Here is a 21288-nt window from a genome sequence, read left to right as displayed (position 1 = left end):
CAACTACCCCAAACTTCAACTGCCCCCCACACTCCAACAACCCCCAACCCCAACTATCCCCCACATTCCATACCCACAACCTCAACTGCCGCTCAACCTCAACTACCCTCCACACTCTACTCCAACTACCCCTCCAACCTCAACTACACCCCCCACACTCCAACTACCACCCACACTCCAACTATCCCCCAACCTCAACTATCCCCCACATTCCAACTATCCCCCAACCTCAAATACCCCCCACACTCCAATTACGCCCAACCTCAACTATCCAGCCTACACTCCAACTGCCCCTCAACCTCAACTATGCCCCACACTCCAGCTAACCCCAACTCAACTATCCCCCAACCTCAACTACCCCAACTCCAAATAACCCCCAACCTCAACTCCCTCCCCACACTCCAACTATACCCCAACCTCAACTACAACCCACACTCCAACAACCCCCAACCTCAACTACCCCCATACTCCAACTACCCTCAACCTCAACTACACCCACACCCTAACAACCGTCCTACCTCAACTACACCCCAACCTTAACTACACCCCACACTCCAAATACCCACAAACTCAACTATCTTCCACATTCCAACAACCCCCCAACATCAACAAACTTCCACACTCCAAATACCCGCAAACTGAACTACCCTACACTCTCCAACAATCCCCCGACCTCAACTACCACCCAGACTCCAACAACCCCAACATCAACTACCCCCCAACCTCAACTACCCCCAACCTCAACTAACCCCCACACTACAATAACACCCAACCTCAACTACCCCCCACACTCACACTACCCCAACCTCAACTACATCCCAACCTCAACTACCCCCAACCTCAACTATCCCCCACACTCCAACAACCCACAACTTCAACTACCCCCCACACTCCAACTAACCCCCAACCTCCACTACCCCACCACACTCCAACTACCCCCAACCTCAACTAACCCCCACACTCCAACAACACGCACCCTCAACTACCCCTCACACTCCCACTACCCCCAACCTCAACTACCCCCCAACCTCAACTTGCCCCAACCTCAACTACCCCCACACACCAACAACCCCCAAACTCAACTACACCCCACACTCCAACTATCCCGCAAACTCAACTAACCCCCGACTCTCCAACTACCCCCCAACATCAACTACCCCCCATATGCCAACTATCCCCCAACCTCAACTACACCCCACACTCCAACAACCTCCAGCCTCAACTACCCCCAACCTCAACTACCCCACAAACTCCAACAACCCGCCAACCTCAACTATCCCCCAACCTCAACTATCCTCCACAATCCAACAACCCCCCCAAACTCAACCACACCCCACATTCCAAATAGCCCCCACCTCAACAGCCCCCACACTCCAACTACCCCAAACCTCAATTGCCCCCCACACTCCAACCAACCCCCAACCTCAAATTCCCCTCACACTCCAACAACCCCCAACCTCAACTATCCCCCACATTCCATACACCCAACCTCAACTGCCGCTCAACCTCAACTACCCTCCACACTCTACTCCAACTACCCCTCCAACCTCAACTACACCCACCACACTCCAACTACCACCCACACTCCAACTATCCCCCAACCTCAACTATCCCCCACATTCCAACTATCCCCCAACCTCAAATACCCCCCACACTCCAATTACTCCCAACCTCAACTATCCAGCCTACACTCCAACTGCCCCTCAACCTCAAATACCCCCCACACGCTACTCCAACTAACCCAACCTCAACTACACCCCCACAATCCAACGATCACCCAACCACAACGATACCTCACACTCCAACAACCCGCCAACCTCAACTATCCCCCAACATCAACTATCCTCCACAATCCAACAACCCCCCCAAACTCAACCACACCCCACATTCCAAATAGCCCCCACCTCAACAACCCCCAAACTCTAACTACCCCAAACCTCAACTGCCCCACACACTCCAACCAACCCCCAACCTCAAATACCCCTCACACTCCAACAACCCCCAACCTCAACTATCCCCCACATTCCATACCCACAACCTCAACTGCCCCTCAACCTCAACTAACCTCCACACTCTACTCCAACTACCCCTCCAACCTCAACTACACCCACCACACTCCAACTACCTCCCACACTCCTACTATCACCCAACCTCAACTATCCCCCACATTTCAACTATCCCCAAACCTCAAATAATCCCCACACTCCAATTACCCCCAACCTCAACAATCCAGCCTACACTCCAACTACCCCAAACTCAACTACACTCCCACACTCCAACGATCACCCAACCACAACGATACCTCACACTCCAACTACCCCCAACCTCAACTACCCCCAATCTCAACTACCCCCAACCTCAACTACCCCCCACACTCCAACAACCTCCCCAACCTCAACTAACCACCTCCCTCCAACTTCCTTCCAACCTCAACTATCTCCCAACCATAACTACCGCCCACACTCCAACAACACCCAACCTCAATTACCCCCACACTCCAACTACCCCCAGCCTCAACTAACACCCACACTCCAACAACACCCAACCTCAACAACCCCCCACACTCCAACAACTCCCCCAACCTCAACTACACCCAGACTCCAACTACCCCCAACCTCAACTACCACCCACACCCTAACAACTGTCCTCCTGCAACTACACCCCAACCTCAACTACACCTCACACTCCAAATAACCCCAACCTCAACTATCCTCCACACTCCAACAACCCCCCAACCTCAACAACCCTCCACACTTCAACGACACCTCAACTAACCTCCACACTCCAACTACCCCCAAACTCAACAACCCTACACACCCCAACCATCCCCCAACCTCAACTACCACCCACACTCCAACTACCCCCAACCTCAACTAACCTCCACACTCCAACAACACCCAACCTCAACTACCCATCACACTCCCACTACCCCACAACCTCAACTACACCCCACCCTGCAGCTACCCCCACCTCAACTATCCCCAACCTCAACTATCCCGCAACCTCAACTACACCCAACCTCAACTACCCCCACACTCCAAGTACCCCCTACTTCAACTACCACCCACACTCCAACTAACCCCCAACCTCAACTAACCCCCCACACTCCAACAACCCCCAACATCAACTACCCCCACACTCCAACTACCCCCAACCTCAAATACCCCCACACCCTAACAACCGTCCTACCTCAACTACACCCCAACCTCAACTACACCCCACACTCCAAATACCCACAACCTCAACTATCTTCCACATTCCAACAACCCCCCAACCTCAACAACCCTCCACACTCCAACTATCCCTCAGCTATCCTCCACACTCCAACTACCCGCAAACTCAATTACTCCATACACTCCAACCATCCCACAACCTCAACTACCATCCAGACTCCAACTAGCCCCAACATCAACTAGACCCCACAGTCCAACTACCACCCAATCTCAACTAGCCCCGACACTTCAATAACACCCAACCTCAACTACCCCCCAAACTCCCATTACCCCCAACCTCAACTACCCCCAACCTCAACTACCCCCAACCTCAACTATCCCCCACACTCCAACAACCCACAACCTCAAATACCCCCATACTCCAACTAACCCCCAACCTCAACTACCCCCCCAAACACCAACTACCCCCCAACATCAACTACCCCCACACTCCAACTACCTGCCAACCTCAACGACCCCACACTCCAACAACTCCCCCAACCTCAACTATCCCCCATACCCCAACTACCCCCAACTCAAATAACCCCCACACTCCAACAACGCCCCCAAACTCAACTACACCATACATTCCAACCACACCCCAAATCATCTATCCCCCACACTCGAACTGGCGCCCACCTCAACTACCCCCAGACTCCAACTAAACCCCAACCTCAACTACCACCCACACTCCAACAACTCCCCCAACCTCAACTACCGCACACACTCCAACTACCCCCAGCCTCAACTACCCCTCCACACTCCAACAATGCCCCAACCTCAACCACCCCCCATACTCCAACTACACCCAACCTAAACTACCCCCCACACTGCAACTACCCCCCAAACCTCAACTACAACCCACACTCCAACAACACCCAACCTCAACTACCCCCAACACTCCAACTACCCCCACCTCAACTACCCCTAACACTCCAAAAAAACCCAACCTCAACTACCACCACACTCCAACAGCCCCCAACCTCAACTACTCCCCACACACCAATGACCCACCAACGTCAACTACCCCCCACAAACCAACAACCCCCCAGCCTCAACCAGCCCCCACATTCTAACAGCACTCCAAACTTAACTACCCCCCACACTCCAACTATCCCCCAAACTCCAACTGCCCCCAACACTCCAACTACCCCCAACATCAACTAACCCCCACACTCCAACTACACCCGAACCTCATCTACCCCCTGCACTCCAACTACCCCCATCCTCCAACTATCCCCCAACCTGAACTAACCCCCAAAATCCAACTGCCCCAACAATCCAACTACCCCTCAACCTCAACTAACCCCCACACTCCAACTACACCCGAACCTCAACTACCCCCCACACTCCAACTATCCTCCACATTCCAACTACACCAACCTCAACTACCCCCCAAACTCCAACTATCTTCCACATTCCAACTACACCAACCTCAACTACCCCCCACACTCCAACCAACCCCCAACTTCAACTACCACCCACACTCCAACCACCCCCCAACCTCAACTACCCCCAACACTCCAACAACCCCCCACACTCACCATGCTTATATAGGGTGTGGTAGGCTGCACTCCCTTTTTAGTTATTTGAAAAACCTTTTATTGATGTTTTGTTTGCACTTCAGCCCCACGCTCCTGATCTATGGGCACCCGATGTGGAAGGGGGTCGGGAAGGAAGAGGACCTCCTCGTGAACCTGCTCCTGGGCCTGGCTAAGTTGGCCATTAACAGGTCCAGGCAGCGGGCGATCGATGGGGGAGTCCCGCCCAATTGTTTATCCCTCTTCCGTGGCTACATTCGCGGCCGGGTGTCCCTGGAGATGGAGCACGCGGTGTCTGCTGGCACACTCAAGGCCTTCCGTGCTCGGTGGGCGCGGCAGGGACTGGATGTTTTATTGACCCCCTTAACCACATTTTGGTTTAAAGTTTTGTAAGTTTCTTTTAAACGTTGTCCTTGGTTTTACAGCTGACCTGAATTAGGGGCTGTGCTTGATTTATCCTGAACTTTGTTATTTTAGTTTAAATGTTTTAACTCCAGTAAAGAGTTACCCCCCACACTCCAACTGCTCCCCAACCTCAACTATTCCCCAACCTGAACTACACCCCACACTCCAACAACCCCCCAACCTCAACTATCCCCCACTTCAACTACCCCCCACACTCCAACAACCCCCCAACCTCAACTATCCCTCACCTCAACTACCCCTCACACTCCAACTGCCCCCCAAACTCAACTATTCCCCAACCTCAACTACACCCCACACTCCAACAACCCCCAACCTCAACTATCCCCCACTTCAACTACGCCCCACACTCCAACAACCCCCCAACCTCAACTATCCCCCCTCCTCAAATACCCCCCACACTCCAACTACCCACCACACTCCAACAACCCCCCAACCTCAACTATCCCCCACCTCAACTACCCCCCAGACTCCATCTACCTCCAAGACACCAACTGCCCCCCACACTCCAACTACACCCCACACTCCAACTACCCCCAACCTCAACTATCCCCCAAACTCCAACTACCCCCACACTCCAACAGCCCCCCATCCTCAACTATCCCCCCACCTCAACTAACCCCCAAACTCCAACTACCCCCCACACTCCAACAACACCCCAACCTCAACAATCTCCCACCTCAACTACCCCCACACTCCAACTACCCCCCATACTCCAACTACCCCACAACCTCAAATATACCCCCACCTCAACTACCCCCACACTCCAACTACCCCACACACTCCAACAACCCCCAACCTCAACTACCCCCCACATTCCAACTACACCAACCTCAACTACCCCCCACACTCCAACAACACCCCAACCTCAACAATCTCCCACCTCAACTACCCCCACACTCCAACTACCCCCCATACTCCAACTACCCCACAACCTCAAATATACCCCCACCTCAACTACCCCCACACTCCAACTACCCCACACACTCCAACAACCCCCAACCTCAACTACCCCCCACATTCCAACTACACCAACCTCAACTACCCCCCAAACTCCAACAACACCCCAACCTCAACTACCCCCCACACTCCAACTACCCCCCAAGCTCAACTACCCCCGACCCTCCAACAACCCCCCACACTCACCACGCTTATATAGGGTGTGGTAGGCTGCACTCCCTTTTTAGTTATTTAAAAAACCTTTTATTGATGTTTTGTTTGCACTTCAGCCCCACGCTCCTGATCTATGGGCACCCGGTGCAGAAGGGGGTCGGGAAGGAGGAGGACCTCCTCGTGAACATGCTCCTGGGCCTGGCCAAGTTGGCCATTAACAGGTCCAGGCAGCGGGCGATCGATGGGGGAGACCCGCCCGATTGTTTATCCCTCTTCCGCGGCTACATTCATGGCCGGATGTCCCTGGAGAGGGAGCACACGGTTCCTGCTGGCACACTCGAGGCCTGCTGTGCCCGGTGGGCACTGCGGGGATTGGGGTGTTTTATTGACCCCCTTAACCACATTTTGGTTTAAAGTTTGTAAGTTTCCTTTAAACGTTGTCCTTGGTTTTACAGCTGACATGAATTAGGGGCTGTGCTTGATTTATCCTTTACTTTGTTAATTTAGTTTAAATGTTTTAACTCCAATAAAGAATTACCCCCCACACTCCAACTGCCCCCCAACCTCAACTATTCCCCAACCTCAACTCAACCCCACATTCCAACAACCCCCCAACTTAAATATCCCCCACTTCAACTACTCCCCACGCTCCAACAACCCCCCAACCTCAACAACCCCCACACTCCAACAACCCCCACCTCAACTACCCCCATACTCCAACTACCCCCAACATCAACTACCCCCACACCCTAACAACCGTCCTACCTCAACTACACCCCAACCTCAACTGCACCCCACACTCCAAATACCCACAACCTCAACTATCTTCGACATTCCAACAACCCCCCAACCTCAACAACCCTCCACACTCCAACTATCCCTCAGCTATCCTCCACACTCCAACTACCCGCAAACTCAACTACCTCACACACTCCAACCATCCCCCAACCTCAACTACCACCCAGACTCCAACTAGCCCCAACCTCAACTAGACCCCATACTCCAACAATCGCCCAATCTCAACTAACCCCCACACTTCAATAACACCCTACCTCAACTACTCCCCAACCTCAACTACCCCAACCTCAACTATCCCCCACACTCCAACAACCCACAACCTCAACTATCCCCTACACTCCAACTAACCCCCAACCTCAACTAGCCCCCCCCACACTTCAACTACACACCAACATCAACTACCCCCACACTCCAACTACCTGCCAACCTCAACTACCCCACACTCCAACAACTCCCCCAACCTCAACTATCCCCCACACTCCAACGACCCACCAACATCAACTACCCCCCACACTCCAACTACCCCACAGCCTCAACTACCCCAAACACTCCAACTATCCCCCAATCTCAACAACCCCCCACACTCTAACAGCACCCCAAACTCAACTACCCCCCACACTCCAACTACCCCCCAAACTCCAACTGCCCCCAACAATCCAACTACTCCCCAACCTCAACTAACCCCCACACTCCAACTACCCACCAACCACAACTACCCCCAACACTCCAAATACCCCCTACACTCACCATACTTTTATGGGGTGTGGTAGGCTGCACTCCCTTTTTAGTTATTTAAAAAATCTTTTATTAATGTTTTGTTTGCACTTCAGCCCCATGCTCCTGATCTATGGGCACCCGGTATGGAAGGGGGTCGGGAAGGAGGAGGACCTCCTCGTGAACCTGCTCCTGGGCCTGGCCAAGTTGGCCATTAACAGGTCCAGGCAGCGGGCGATCGACGGGGGAGTCCCGCCCAATTGTTTATCCCTCTTCCGCGGCTACGTTCGTAGCCGGATGTCCCTGGAGAGGGAGCATGCGGTGTCTGCTGGCACTCTCGAGGCCTTCCGTGCTCGGTGGGCACGACGGGGACTGGGGTATTTTATTGACCCCCTTAACCACATTTTGGTTTAAAGTTTGTAAGTTTCCTTTAAACGTTGTCCTTGGTTTTACAGCTGACCTGAATTAGGGGCTGTGCTTGATTTATCCTTTACTTGGTTATTTTAGTTTAATTGTTTAAACTCCAATAAAGAGTTACCCCCCACACTCCAACTGCCCCCCAACCTCAACTATTCCCCAACCTGAACTACCCCCCACACTCCAACAACTCCCCACCTCAACTACCCCCACACTCCAACAATCCCCCCACCTCAACTATCCCCCCACACTCCAACAACCCCCAACCTCAACTATCCCCCCACCTCAACTACCCCCCACACTCCAACAACCCCCCAACCTCAACTATCCCCCACCTCAACTACCCCCCACACTCCAACAACTCCCCAACCACAACTATCCCCCACTTCAACTACCCCCACACTCCAACAACCCCCCAACCTCAACTATCCCTCCACCTCAACTACCCCCCACACTCCAACTAGCTCCCACACTCCAACAACCCCCCAACCTCAACTATCCCCCTCATCAAATACCCCCCACACTCCAACTACCCACCACACTCCAACTACCCCCCAACCTCAACTATCCCTCCACATCAACTACCCCCCACACTCCAACTGGCTCCCACACTCCAACAACCCCCCAACCTCAACTATCCCCCCTCCTCAAATACCCCCCAGACTCCATCTACCCCCAACATTCCAACTACCCCCCACACTCCAACTACACCCCACACTCCAACTACCCCCAACCTCAGCTATCCCCCATACCCCGACTACCCCCAACTCAAATAAACCCCACAATCCAACAACACCCCCAAACTCAACTACACCATACATTCCAACCACACCCCACCTCATCTATCCCCCACACTCGAACTGGCCCCCACCTCAACTACTCCCCGACTCCAACTAAACCCCAAACTCAACTAAACCCCACACTCCAACAACCCCCCCCAACCTCAGCTGCCACACACACTCCCACTACCCACAAACTCAACTACCCCTCCACACTCCAACAATGCCCCAACCTCAACTACCCCACACACTCCAACTACCCACAACCTCAACTACCCCCCACACTCCAACAACCCCAAAACCTCAACTACACCCCACACTCCAACAACACCCAACCTCAACTACCACCACACTCCAACAACCCCCAACCTCAACTACCCGCCACACTCCAACGACCCACCAACGTCAACTACCCCTCAAACTCCAACAACCCCCAACCTCAACTAACACCACACTCCAACAACCCCCAACCTCAACTACCCCCCACACTCCAACGACCCACCAACATCAACTACCCCCCACACTCCAACTACCCCACAGCCTCAACTACCCCAAACACTCCAACTATCCCCCAATCTCAACAACCCCCCACACTCTAACAGCACCCCAAACTCAACTACCCCCACACTCCAACTACCCCCCAAACTCCAACTGCCCCCAACAATCCAACTACCCCCCAACCTCAACTAACCCCCACACTCCAACTACACCCGAACCTCAACTACCCCCCACACTCCAACTATCCTCCACATTCCAACTACACCAACCTCAACTACCCCTCAAACTCCAACAGCACCCCAACCTCAACTAACCCCCACACTCCAACTACCCACTAACCACAACTACCCCCAACACTCCAACTACCCCCCACACTCACCACACTTTTATGGGGTGTGGTAGGCTGCACTCCCTTTTTAGTTATTTAAAAAATCTTTTATTAATGTTTTGTTTGCACTTCAGCCCCATGCTCCTGATCTATGGGCACCCGGTATGGAAGGGGGTCGGGAAGGAGGAGGACCTCCTCGTGAACCTGCTCCTGGGCCTGGCCAAGTTGGCCATTAACAGGTCCAGGCAGCGGGCGATCGACGGGGGAGTCCCGCCCAATTGTTTATCCCTCTTCCGCGGCTACGTTCGTAGCCGGATGTCCCTGGAGAGGGAGCACGCGGTGTCTGCTGGCACTCTCGAGGCCTTCCGTGCTCAGTGGTCACGACGGGGACTGGGGTGTTTTATTGACCCCCTTAACCACATTTTGGTTTAAAGTTTGTAAGTTTCCTTTAAACGTTGTCCTTGGTTTTACAGCTGACCTGAATTAGGGGCTGTGCTTGATTTATCCTTTACTTGGTTATTTTAGTTTAATTGTTTAAACTCCAATAAAGAGTTACCCCCCACACTCCAACTGCCCCCCAACCTCAACTATTCCCCAACCTCGACTACCCTCCACACTCCAACAACTCCCCACCTCAACTACCCCCACACTCCAACAATCCCCCCACCTCAACTACCCCCCACACTCCAACAACCCCCAACCTCAACTATCCCCCCACCTCAATTACCCCCCACACTCCAACAACCCCCCAACCTCAACTATCCCCCCACCTCAACTACCCCCCACAGTCCAACAACTCCCCAACCTCAACTATCCCCCACTTCAACTACCCCCACACTCCAACAACCCCCCAACCTCAACTATCCCTCCACCTCAACTACCCCCCACACTCCAACTAGCTCCCACACTCCAACAACCCCCCAACCTCAACTATCCCCCTCATCAAATACCCCCCACACTCCAACTACCCACCACACTCCAACTACCCCCCCAACCTCAACTATCCCTCCACCTCAACTACCCCCCACACTCCAACTGGCTCCCACACTCCAACAACCCCCCAACCTCAACTATCCCCCCTCCTCAAATACCCCCCAGACTCTATCTACCCCAACATTCCAACTACCCCCACACTCCAACTACACCCCACACTCCAACTACCCCCAACCTCAACTATCCCCAAACTCCAACTACCCCCACACTCCAACAGCCCCCCAACCTCAACTATCCCCACACCTCAACTAACACCCAAACTCCAACTACCCCCACACTCCAACAACCCCCCAACCTCAACTATCCACCCTCCTCAACAACCCTCCACACTCCAACTAGCCCCCACACTCCAACAACACCCCAACCTCAACAATCTCCCACCTCAACTACCCCCACACTCCAACTACCCCCCACACTCCAACTACCCCACAACCTCAAATATACCCCCACCTCAACTACCCGCACACTCCAACTACCCCACACACTCCAACAACCGCCAGCCTCAACTACCCCCCACATTCTAACTACACCAACCACAACTAACCCCCAAACTCCAACAACACCCCAACCTCAACTACCCCCCACACTCCAACTACCCCCCAAGCTCAACTACCCCCGACACTCCAACAACCCCCCACACTCACCACGCTTATATGGGGTGTGGTAGGCTGCACTCCCTTTTAAGTTATTTAAAAAATCTTTTATTACAGTTTTGTTTACCCTTCAGCCCCACGCTCATGATCTATGGGCAACCGGTGCAGAAGGGGGTCGGGAAGGAGGAGGACCTCCTTGTGAACATGCTCCTGGGCCTGGCCAAGTTGGCTATTAACAGGTCCAGGCAGCGGGCGATCGATGGGGGTGTCCCGCCCAATTGTTTGTCCCTCTTCCGCGGCTAGGTTCATGGCCGGATGTCCCTGGAGATGGAGCACGCGGTGTCTGCTGGCACACTCGAGGTCTTCAGTGCTCAGTGGGCACAGCGGGGACTGGGGTGTTTTATTGACCCCCTTAACCACATTTTGGTTTAAAGTTTGTAAGTTTCCTTTAAACGTTGTCCTGGGTTTTACAGCTGACCTGAATTAGGGGCTGTGCTTGATTTATCCTTTACTTTGTTAATTTAGTTTAAATGTTTTAACTCCAATAAAGAGTTATCCCCCACACTCCAACAACCCCCCAACCTCAACTATCCCCCACTTCAACTACCCCCACACTCCAACAACCCCCCAACCTCAACTATCCCTCCACCTCAACTACCCCCCACACTCCAACAACCCCCCAACCTCAACTATCCCCCCACCTCAACTACCCCCCACACTCCAACTAGCTCCCACACTCCAACAACCCCCCAACCTCAACTATCGCCCCACCTCAAATACCCCCCACACTCGAACTACCCACCACACTCCAACTACCCCCCAACCTCAACTATCCCCCACCTCAACTACCCCCCAGACTCCATCTACCTGCCAAACTCCAACAACCCCCCACACTCCAACTACCCCCCACACTCCAACTACCCCCAACATCAACTACCCCCCACACTCCAACTACCCCCACACTCCAACAGCCCCCCAACCTCAACTATCCCACCACCTCAACTAACCCCCAAACTCCAACTAGCCCCCACACTCTAACATCCCCCCAATCTCAACTATCCACCCTCCTCAACAAACCCCCCACACTAACGCTAGCCCCACACTCCAACTACACCCCAACATCAACAATTCCCCCCCTCAACTACCCCCACACTCCAACTACCCCCCCACCCTCCAACTATCCCACACATTCCAACAACCCCCACCTCAACTACGTCCCACACTCCAACTACGCCCAACCTCAACTACCCCCACACTCCAACAAACCCCCAACCTCAATTATCCCCCTACCTCAACTACCCGCCACACTCCAACTATCCCCACACTCCAACTACCCCCCAACCTCAACTATCCCACCATCTCAACTACACCCCACACTCCAACTACCCCCACACCCCAACAACCCCCCACACTCCAACTACCCCCCACTCTCCAAAAAACCCCAACTTCAACTATCCCACAAACTTCAACTACCCCCACACTCCAACTACCCCCCAACCTCAACTATCCCCCACATTCCAACTATCCCCAACCTTAAATACACCCCACACACCAACTACCCCCAACCTCAACTATCCAGCCTACACTCCAACTACCCCCAACCTCAACAACCCCCACACACCAATTATCACCCAACCTCAACTGTCACCCACACTCCAATGACCCCCCAACCTCAACTACCTCCCACACTCCAACTACCCCCCAACCTCAACTATCCCCCACCTCAACTACCCCCACACTCCAACAACCCCCAACCTCAACTATCCCACCACCTCAACAACCTTCCACACTCCAACTAGCCCCCACACTCCAACAACCCTCCAACCTCAACTATCCCCCCACCTCAACTACCCCCACACTCCAACTACCCCCAGCCTCAACTATCCCCCACCTCAACTACCCCCCACACTCCAATACCCCCACACTCCAACTACCCCCACATTCCAACTACAGCCCGCACTCCAACAACCCCCAACCTCAACTACACCCCACACTCCAACAACCCCCCAACCTCAACTATCCCCCCACCTCAACTACCCCCCACACTCCAACTAGCTCCCACACTCCAACTGCCTCCCAACCTGAACTATCCCCCCACCTCAACTACCCCCCAGACTCCATCTACCCCCCACACTCCAACAACCCCCAACACTCCAAGAACCCCCCCACACTCCAACTACCCCCCACACTCCAACTACCCCCAGCCTCAACTATCCCCCACCTCAAATATCCCCCCACCTCAACTACCCCACACACTCCAACAACCCCCCAAACTCCAACTACACCGCACACTCCAACTCCCCCCAACCTCAACTACCCCCCACACTCCAACAACCCCCCACACTCCAACTACCCCCCACACTCCAACTAGCTCCCACACTCCAACTGCCTCCCAACCTGAACTATCCCCCCACCTCAACTACCCCCCAGACTCCATCTACCCCCCACACTCCAACAACCCCCAACACTCCAAGAACCCCCCCACACTCCAACTACCCCCCACACTCCAACTACCCCCAGCCTCAACTATCCCCCACCTCAAATATCCCCCCACCTCAACTACCCCACACACTCCAACAACCCCCCAAACTCCAACTACACCGCACACTCCAACTCCCCCCAACCTCAACTACCCCCCACACTCCAACAACCCCCCACACTCCAACTACTCCCCACACTCCAACTACTCCCCACACTCCAACTACAGCCCACACTCCAACTATCCCCCCATCTCAACTACACCCCACACTCCAACAAACCCTAAACGTAACTATCCCCCCACCTCAACTACCCCCCACACTACAACAACCCCCCAACCTCAACTATCCCCCCACCTCAACTACCCCCCACACTCCAACAAGCTCCCACACTCCAACTACCCCCCAACCTGAACTATCCTCCCACCTCAACTACTCCCCAGACTCCATCTACCGCCCACACTCCAACAACCCCCAACACTCCAACAACCCCCCACACTCCAACTACCCGCCACACTCCAACTACCCCCCTCACTCCAACTACCCCCCACACTCCAACTACCCCCAACCTCAACTACGCCCCACACTCCAACTACCCCCAACCTCAACTACCCCCCAAACTCCAACTGCCCCCAACATTCCAACTACCCCCCAACCTCAACTAACCCCCACACTCCAACTACACCCGATCCTCAACTACCTCCCACACTCCAACTACTTCCCACACTCCAACTATCCTCCACATTCCAACTACCCCAACCTCAACTACCCCCCAAACTCCAACAATACCCCAACATCAACTACCCCAGACACTCCAACTAACCCCCCACACTCCAACTACCCCCAACCTCAACTAACCCCCACACTCCAACTAACCCCAACCTCAACTACCCCCCAAACTCCAACTGCCCACAACATTCCAACTAACCCCCAACCTCAACTAACCCCCACACTCCAACTACACCCGAACCTCAACTACCTCCCACACTCCAACTACTTCCCACACTCCAACTAACCTCCACATTCCAACTACCCCAACCTCAACTACCCCCCAAACTCCAACAATACCCCAACGTCAACTACCCCAGACACTCCAACTACCCCCCACACTCACCACGCTCATATGGCGTGTGATAGGCTGCACTCTCTTTTTAGTTATTTAAAAAATCTTTTATTAATGTTTTGTTTGCACTTCAGCCCCACGCTCCTGATCTATGGGCACCCGGTGTGGATGGGGGTCGGGAAGGAGGAGGACCTCCTCATGAACCTGCTCCTGGGCCTGGCCAAGTTGGCCATTAACAGGTCCAGGCAGCAGGCGATCGAGGGGGGAGTCCCGCCCAATTGTTTGTCCCTCTTCCGCGGCTACGTTCACAGCCGAGTGTCCCTGGAGAGGGAGCACACGGTGTCTGCTGGCACACTCGAGGTCTTCCATGCTTGGTGGGCACGGTGGGGACTGGATGTTTTACTGACCCCCTTAACCAAATTTTGGTTTAAAGATTGTAAGTTTCCTTTAAACGTTGTCCTTGGTTTTACAGCTGACCTGAATTAGGGGCTGTGCTTGATTTATCCTGAACTTTGTTATTTTAGTTTAATTGTTTTAACTCCAATAAAGAGTAACCCCCCACACTCCAACTGCCCCCCAACCTCAACTATTCCCCAACCTCAACTACACCCCACACTCCAACAACCCCCCAACCTCAACTATCCCCCACTTCAACTACCCCCCACACTCCAACAACCCCCCAACCTCAACTATCCCCCACCTCAACTACCCCCACACTCCAACTGCCCCTCAACCTCAACTATCCCCCAACCTCAACTACACCCCACTCTCCAACAACCCCCCAACCTCAACTATCCCCCACTTCAACTACCCCCACACTCCAACAACCCCCCAACCTCAACTATCCCCCACTTCAACTACCCCCCACACTCCAACAACCCCCCAACCTCAACTATCCCCCACTTCAACCACCCCCACACTCCAACAACCCCCCAACCTCAACTATCCTCCCACCTCAACTATCGCCCACACTCCAACTAGCCCCCACATTCCACCAAACCACAACCTCAAATATCCCCCTACCTCAACTACACCACACACTCCAACAACCCCCCACACTCCAACTACAACACACACTCCAACTCCCCCCAACCTCAACTACCCCCCACACTCCAACAACCGCCCACACTCCAACTACTCCCCACACTCCAACTACTCCCCACACGCCAACTATACCCCACACTCCAACTATCCCCCCACCTCAACTACCCCCCACACTCCAACAACCCCCCAACCTCAACTATCCCCCACTTCAAATACCCCCACACTCTAACAACCCCCCAACCTCAACTATCCCCCACTTCAACTACCCCCCACACTCCAACAACCCCCCAACCTCAACTATCCCCCACTTCAACCACCCCCACACTCCAACAACCCCCCAACCTCAACTATCCTCCCACCTCAACCATCGCCCACACTCCAACTAGCCCCCACATTCCACCAAACCACAACCTCAAATATCCCCCTACCTCAACTACACCACACACTCCAACAACCCCCCACACTCCAACTACATCACACACTCCAACTCCCCCCAACCTCAACTACACCCCACACTCCAACAACCGCCCACACTCCAACTACTCCCCACACTCCAACTACTCCCCACACGCCAACTACACCCCACACTCCAACTATCCCCCCACCTCAACTACCCCCCACACTCCAACAACCCCCCAACCTCAACTATCCCCCTACATCATCTACCGCTCACACTCCAACAACCCCCCAACCTCAAATATCCCCCCACCTCAACTACCCCACACACTCCTTCAACCCCCCACACTCCAACTACACCACACACTCCAACTCCCCCAACCTCAACTACCCCCCAAACTCCAACTGCCCCCAACATTCCAACTACCCCCCAACCTCAACTAACCCCCACACTCCAACTACACCCGATCCTCAACTACCTCCCACACTCCAACTACTTCCCACACTCCAACTATCCTCCACATTCCAACTACCCCAACCTCAACTACCCCCCAAACTCCAACAATACCCCAACATCAACTACCCCAGACACTCCAACTAACCCCCACACTCCAACTACCCCCAACCTCAACTAACCCCCACACTCCAACTAACCCCAACCTCAACTACCCCCCAAACTCCAACTGCCCACAACATTCCAACTAACCCCCAACCTCAACTAACCCCCACACTCCAACTACACCCGAACCTCAACTACCTCCCACACTCCAACTACTTCCCACACTCCAACTAACCTCCACATTCCAACTACCCCAACCTCAACTACCCCCCAAACTCCAACAATACCCCAACGTCAACTACCCCAGACACTCCAACTACCCCCCACACTCACCACGCTCATATGGCGTGTGATAGGCTGCACTCTCTTTTTAGTTATTTAAAAAATCTTTTATTAATGTTTTGTTTGCACTTCAGCCCCACGCTCCTGATCTATGGGCACCCGGTGTGGATGGGGGTCGGGAAGGAGGAGGACCTCCTCATGAACCTGCTCCTGGGCCTGGCCAAGTTGGCCATTAACAGGTCCAGGCAGCAGGCGATCGAGGGGGGAGTCCCGCCCAATTGTTTGTCCCTCTTCCGCGGCTACGTTCACAGCCGAGTGTCCCTGGAGAGGGAGCACACGGTGTCTGCTGGCACACTCGAGGTCTTCCATGCTTGGTGGGCACGGTGGGGACTGGATGTTTTACTGACCCCCTTAACCAAATTTTGGTTTAAAGATTGTAAGTTTCCTTTAAACGTTGTCCTTGGTTTTACAGCTGACCTGAATTAGGGGCTGTGCTTGATTTATCCTGAACTTTGTTATTTTAGTTTAATTGTTTTAACTCCAATAAAGAGTAACCCCCCACACTCCAACTGCCCCCCAACCTCAACTATTCCCCAACCTCAACTACACCCCACACTCCAACAACCCCCCAACCTCAACTATCCCCCACTTCAACTACCCCCCACACTCCAACAACCCCCCAACCTCAACTATCCCCCACTTCAACCACCCCCACACTCCAACAACCCCCCAACCTCAACTATCCTCCCACCTCAACCATCGCCCACACTCCAACTAGCCCCCACATTCCACCAAACCACAACCTCAAATATCCCCCTACCTCAACTACACCACACACTCCAACAACCCCCCACACTCCAACTACATCACACACTCCAACTCCCCCCAACCTCAACTACACCCCACACTCCAACAACCGCCCACACTCCAACTACTCCCCACACTCCAACTACTCCCCACACGCCAACTACACCCCACACTCCAACTATCCCCCCACCTCAACTACCCCCCACACTCCAACAACCCCCCAACCTCAACTATCCCCCTACATCATCTACCGCTCACACTCCAACAACCCCCCAACCTCAAAAATCCCCCCACCTCAACTACCCCACACACTCCTTCAACCCCCCACACTCCAACTACTGCCCACACTCCAACTACTCCCCACACTCCAACTACACCCCACACTCCAAGTATCCCCCCACCTCAACTACCCCCCACAATCCAACAACCCCCCAACCTCAACTATCCCCCCACTTCAACTACCGCCCACACTCCAAAAGCCCCGCAACCTCAACTATCCCCTCACCTCAACAACCCCCCACACTCCAATTATCCCCCACATTCCAACAAACCCCCAACCTGAACTATCCCCCACCTCAACTACCCCCCCACACTCCAACTACCCCCCACACTCCAACTACCCCCAACCTCAAGTATGCCCCCACCTCAACTACCCCCCCACTCCAACAACCTCCAACACTCCAAATACCCCCCACACTCCAACTACCCCCCACACTCCAACAACCCCCAACATCAACTACCCCACACACTCCAACTACACCCAACCCAACTATCTTCTAAACTCCAACTACCCCCACACTCCAACAACCCCCCAACCTCAACTATCCCCCCACCTCAACTACCGCCCAAACTCCAAAAGCCCCGCAACCTCAACTATCCCCTCACCTCAACAACCCCCCACACTCCAACTAGCCCCCACATTCCAACAAACCCCCAACCTGAACGATCCCCCACCTCAACTACCGCCCACACTCCAACTACCCTCCAACCTCAAATATACCCCCATCTCAACTACCCCCCCTACTCCAACAACCCCCAACACACCAACTACCCCCCACACTCCAACTACCCCCCACACTCCAACTACCCCAACCTCAACTACCCCCCACACTCCAACTACCCCCAACCCAACTATCTTCCAAACTCCAACTACCCCCACACTCCAACAACCCCCCAACATCAACTACCCCCACTCTCCAACAATCCCCCAACCTCAACTAGCCCCCACATCAATTACCCCCCACACTCCAACTAGCCCCCACACTCCAACTACCCCCCAACCTCAACTATCCCCCCACCTCAATTACCCCCCACACTCTAACTACGCCCCATACTCCAACAACCCCCACACTCCAACTACATCCCACACTCCAACTGCCCCCACACTCCAACAACCCCACACTCCAACTACCCCCAACCCAACTATCCCCCAAACTCCAACTACCCTCACACTCCAACAACCCCTCAACATCAACTACCCCCACACTCCAACAATCCCCCCACCTCAACTATCCCCCCACCTCAACTACCCCCCACACTCCAACAACCCCCCACACTCCAACAACCCCCAACCTCAACTACCCCCCATACCCAACTACCCCCAACCTCAATTATCCCCCAACCTCAACTATCCCCCACATTCCATACCCCCAACCTCAACTACCTCCAACCTCAACTAACCTCCTCCCTCCAACTTTCCTCCAACCTCAACTACCCCCCGCCTCAACTACCCCCCACACTCCAACTACCCCACCCTCCGACTACCCCCCACCCTCCGACTATCCCCACCCTCTGACTACCCCCATACCCCCGACAACCCCCCCAACATCCGACAGCCCCACCCAACCCCGACTACCCCTCCATCTGCACCCCACCCGACTAATCTCCCAACAGCCCCCACTGGACCCCCCAACTCCCCACTGGCCAACCTCCCAACTCCGCAACTATGCTCCCATCCTGTGACCACTAACCCGAATACACAGCTAACCCCCACTCTCCTAGCCCTTCATTACCCCTCCCCTCCGACAACCCCCAATCCCTGAATAACCCCTCACTGCACTCCAGCTCACCCCACCGAGTATCCCCCAACACCTGACTACCCTCCACCCCCGACTACCCTCTACCCCCCCCCCCGACTATGCCCCACCACTGACCAACATCCACCCCTCTGACAATACCTCAACCCCACAATTAGCCCCTTCCCCCGACTATCCCCTGACCCACCGACTGCCACAATTAACCTGCCAACACTCCCACTGACCATCCAATGACCATGGTACATCTGAACCCCCTCCCATTGACCACCCACTCCACCTCACACACCGCAACACCACCCTCCCCAAAAACCGCCCACCCCAGACCTCCACCCCCATCCGACACTCTTTCCCTCAACCCGGTTTCTCAAAGTATCTGGAGGATTAGACTGACCCGCTCCACGGCTGCTGTGTTGGGAAGCCGGGGGTGAAAGATGCAGTGGCATTTCAGTGTAAGTAAAAGGAAAGTGCAGGAACCAGAAACTGATCCACTCTCCATGGAAGGTTCCTGTTTCCCTGATCCAGTCTCCCCTCATTCACTTGGTGTAATTGGACTGCAAAGCCAGCGGAGGGCGCTGCTCCCTGGCAAAAGAGCACAGATTATCCACAACGACAGTCTGTTCGCAGTGCAGTCTGTCCACAGAGTAGCCTATCCACAGAGCAGCCTGACCCCAGTGCAGGCAGTCCACAGTGCAGTCTGTCCACAGTGCAGTCTGTCCACAGTGCAGTCTGTCCAAAGCGCAGTCTGTCCACAGTGCAGTCTGTCCACAGTGCAGTCGGTCCTCAGTGCAGTCTGACCAAAATTGCAGTCTGTCCACAGTGCAGTCTGACCACAGTGCAATCTGTCCACAGTGCACTCTGTCCACAGTGCAGTCTGTCCACAGTGCAATCTGTCCACAGTGCACTCTGTCCACAGTGCAGTCTGTCCACAATGCAGTCTGTCCACAGTGCAGTCTGTCCACAGTGCAGTCTGTCCACAGTGCAGTCTGTCCACAGTGCAGTCTGTCCACAGTGCAGTCTGTCCACAGTGCAGTCTGTCCACAGTGCAGTCTGTCCACAGTGCAATCTGTCAACAGTGCACTCTGTCCACAGTGCAGCCTGTCCACAGTGCAGTCTGTCCACAGTGCAATCTGTCCACAGTGCAGCCTGTCCACAGTGCAGTCTGTCCACAGTGCAGTCTGTCCACAGTGCAATCTGTCCACAGTGCACTCTGTCCAC

The 21288-nt window shown here is 54.3% G+C and overlaps 1 protein-coding gene across 1 annotated transcript in view; it reads left to right on the top strand.

Annotated features, from left to right (window-relative positions):
• Positions 1–19114, top strand: part of LOC121274151 (altered inheritance of mitochondria protein 3-like) — a gene marked incomplete at its 3' end in the record, with an annotated part of 72577 nt that extends 53463 nt beyond the window's left edge. Inside the window, exons 2-3 of the mRNA XM_041181330.1 lie at positions 18671–18754; positions 19058–19114. Of these exons, the coding sequence (XP_041037264.1) occupies positions 18671–18754; positions 19058–19114 (141 nt within the window). The remainder of the gene's footprint in view (positions 1–18670; positions 18755–19057) is intronic.
• Positions 19115–21288: the final 2174 nt, after the last annotated feature.

The sequence above is a fragment of the Carcharodon carcharias genome (assembly GCF_017639515.1).
Source record: "Carcharodon carcharias isolate sCarCar2 chromosome 33 unlocalized genomic scaffold, sCarCar2.pri SUPER_33_unloc_1, whole genome shotgun sequence".
NCBI classification, from domain to species: Eukaryota; Metazoa; Chordata; class Chondrichthyes; order Lamniformes; family Lamnidae; genus Carcharodon; species Carcharodon carcharias.
This window is presented reverse-complemented; position numbering and strand designations above follow the sequence as displayed.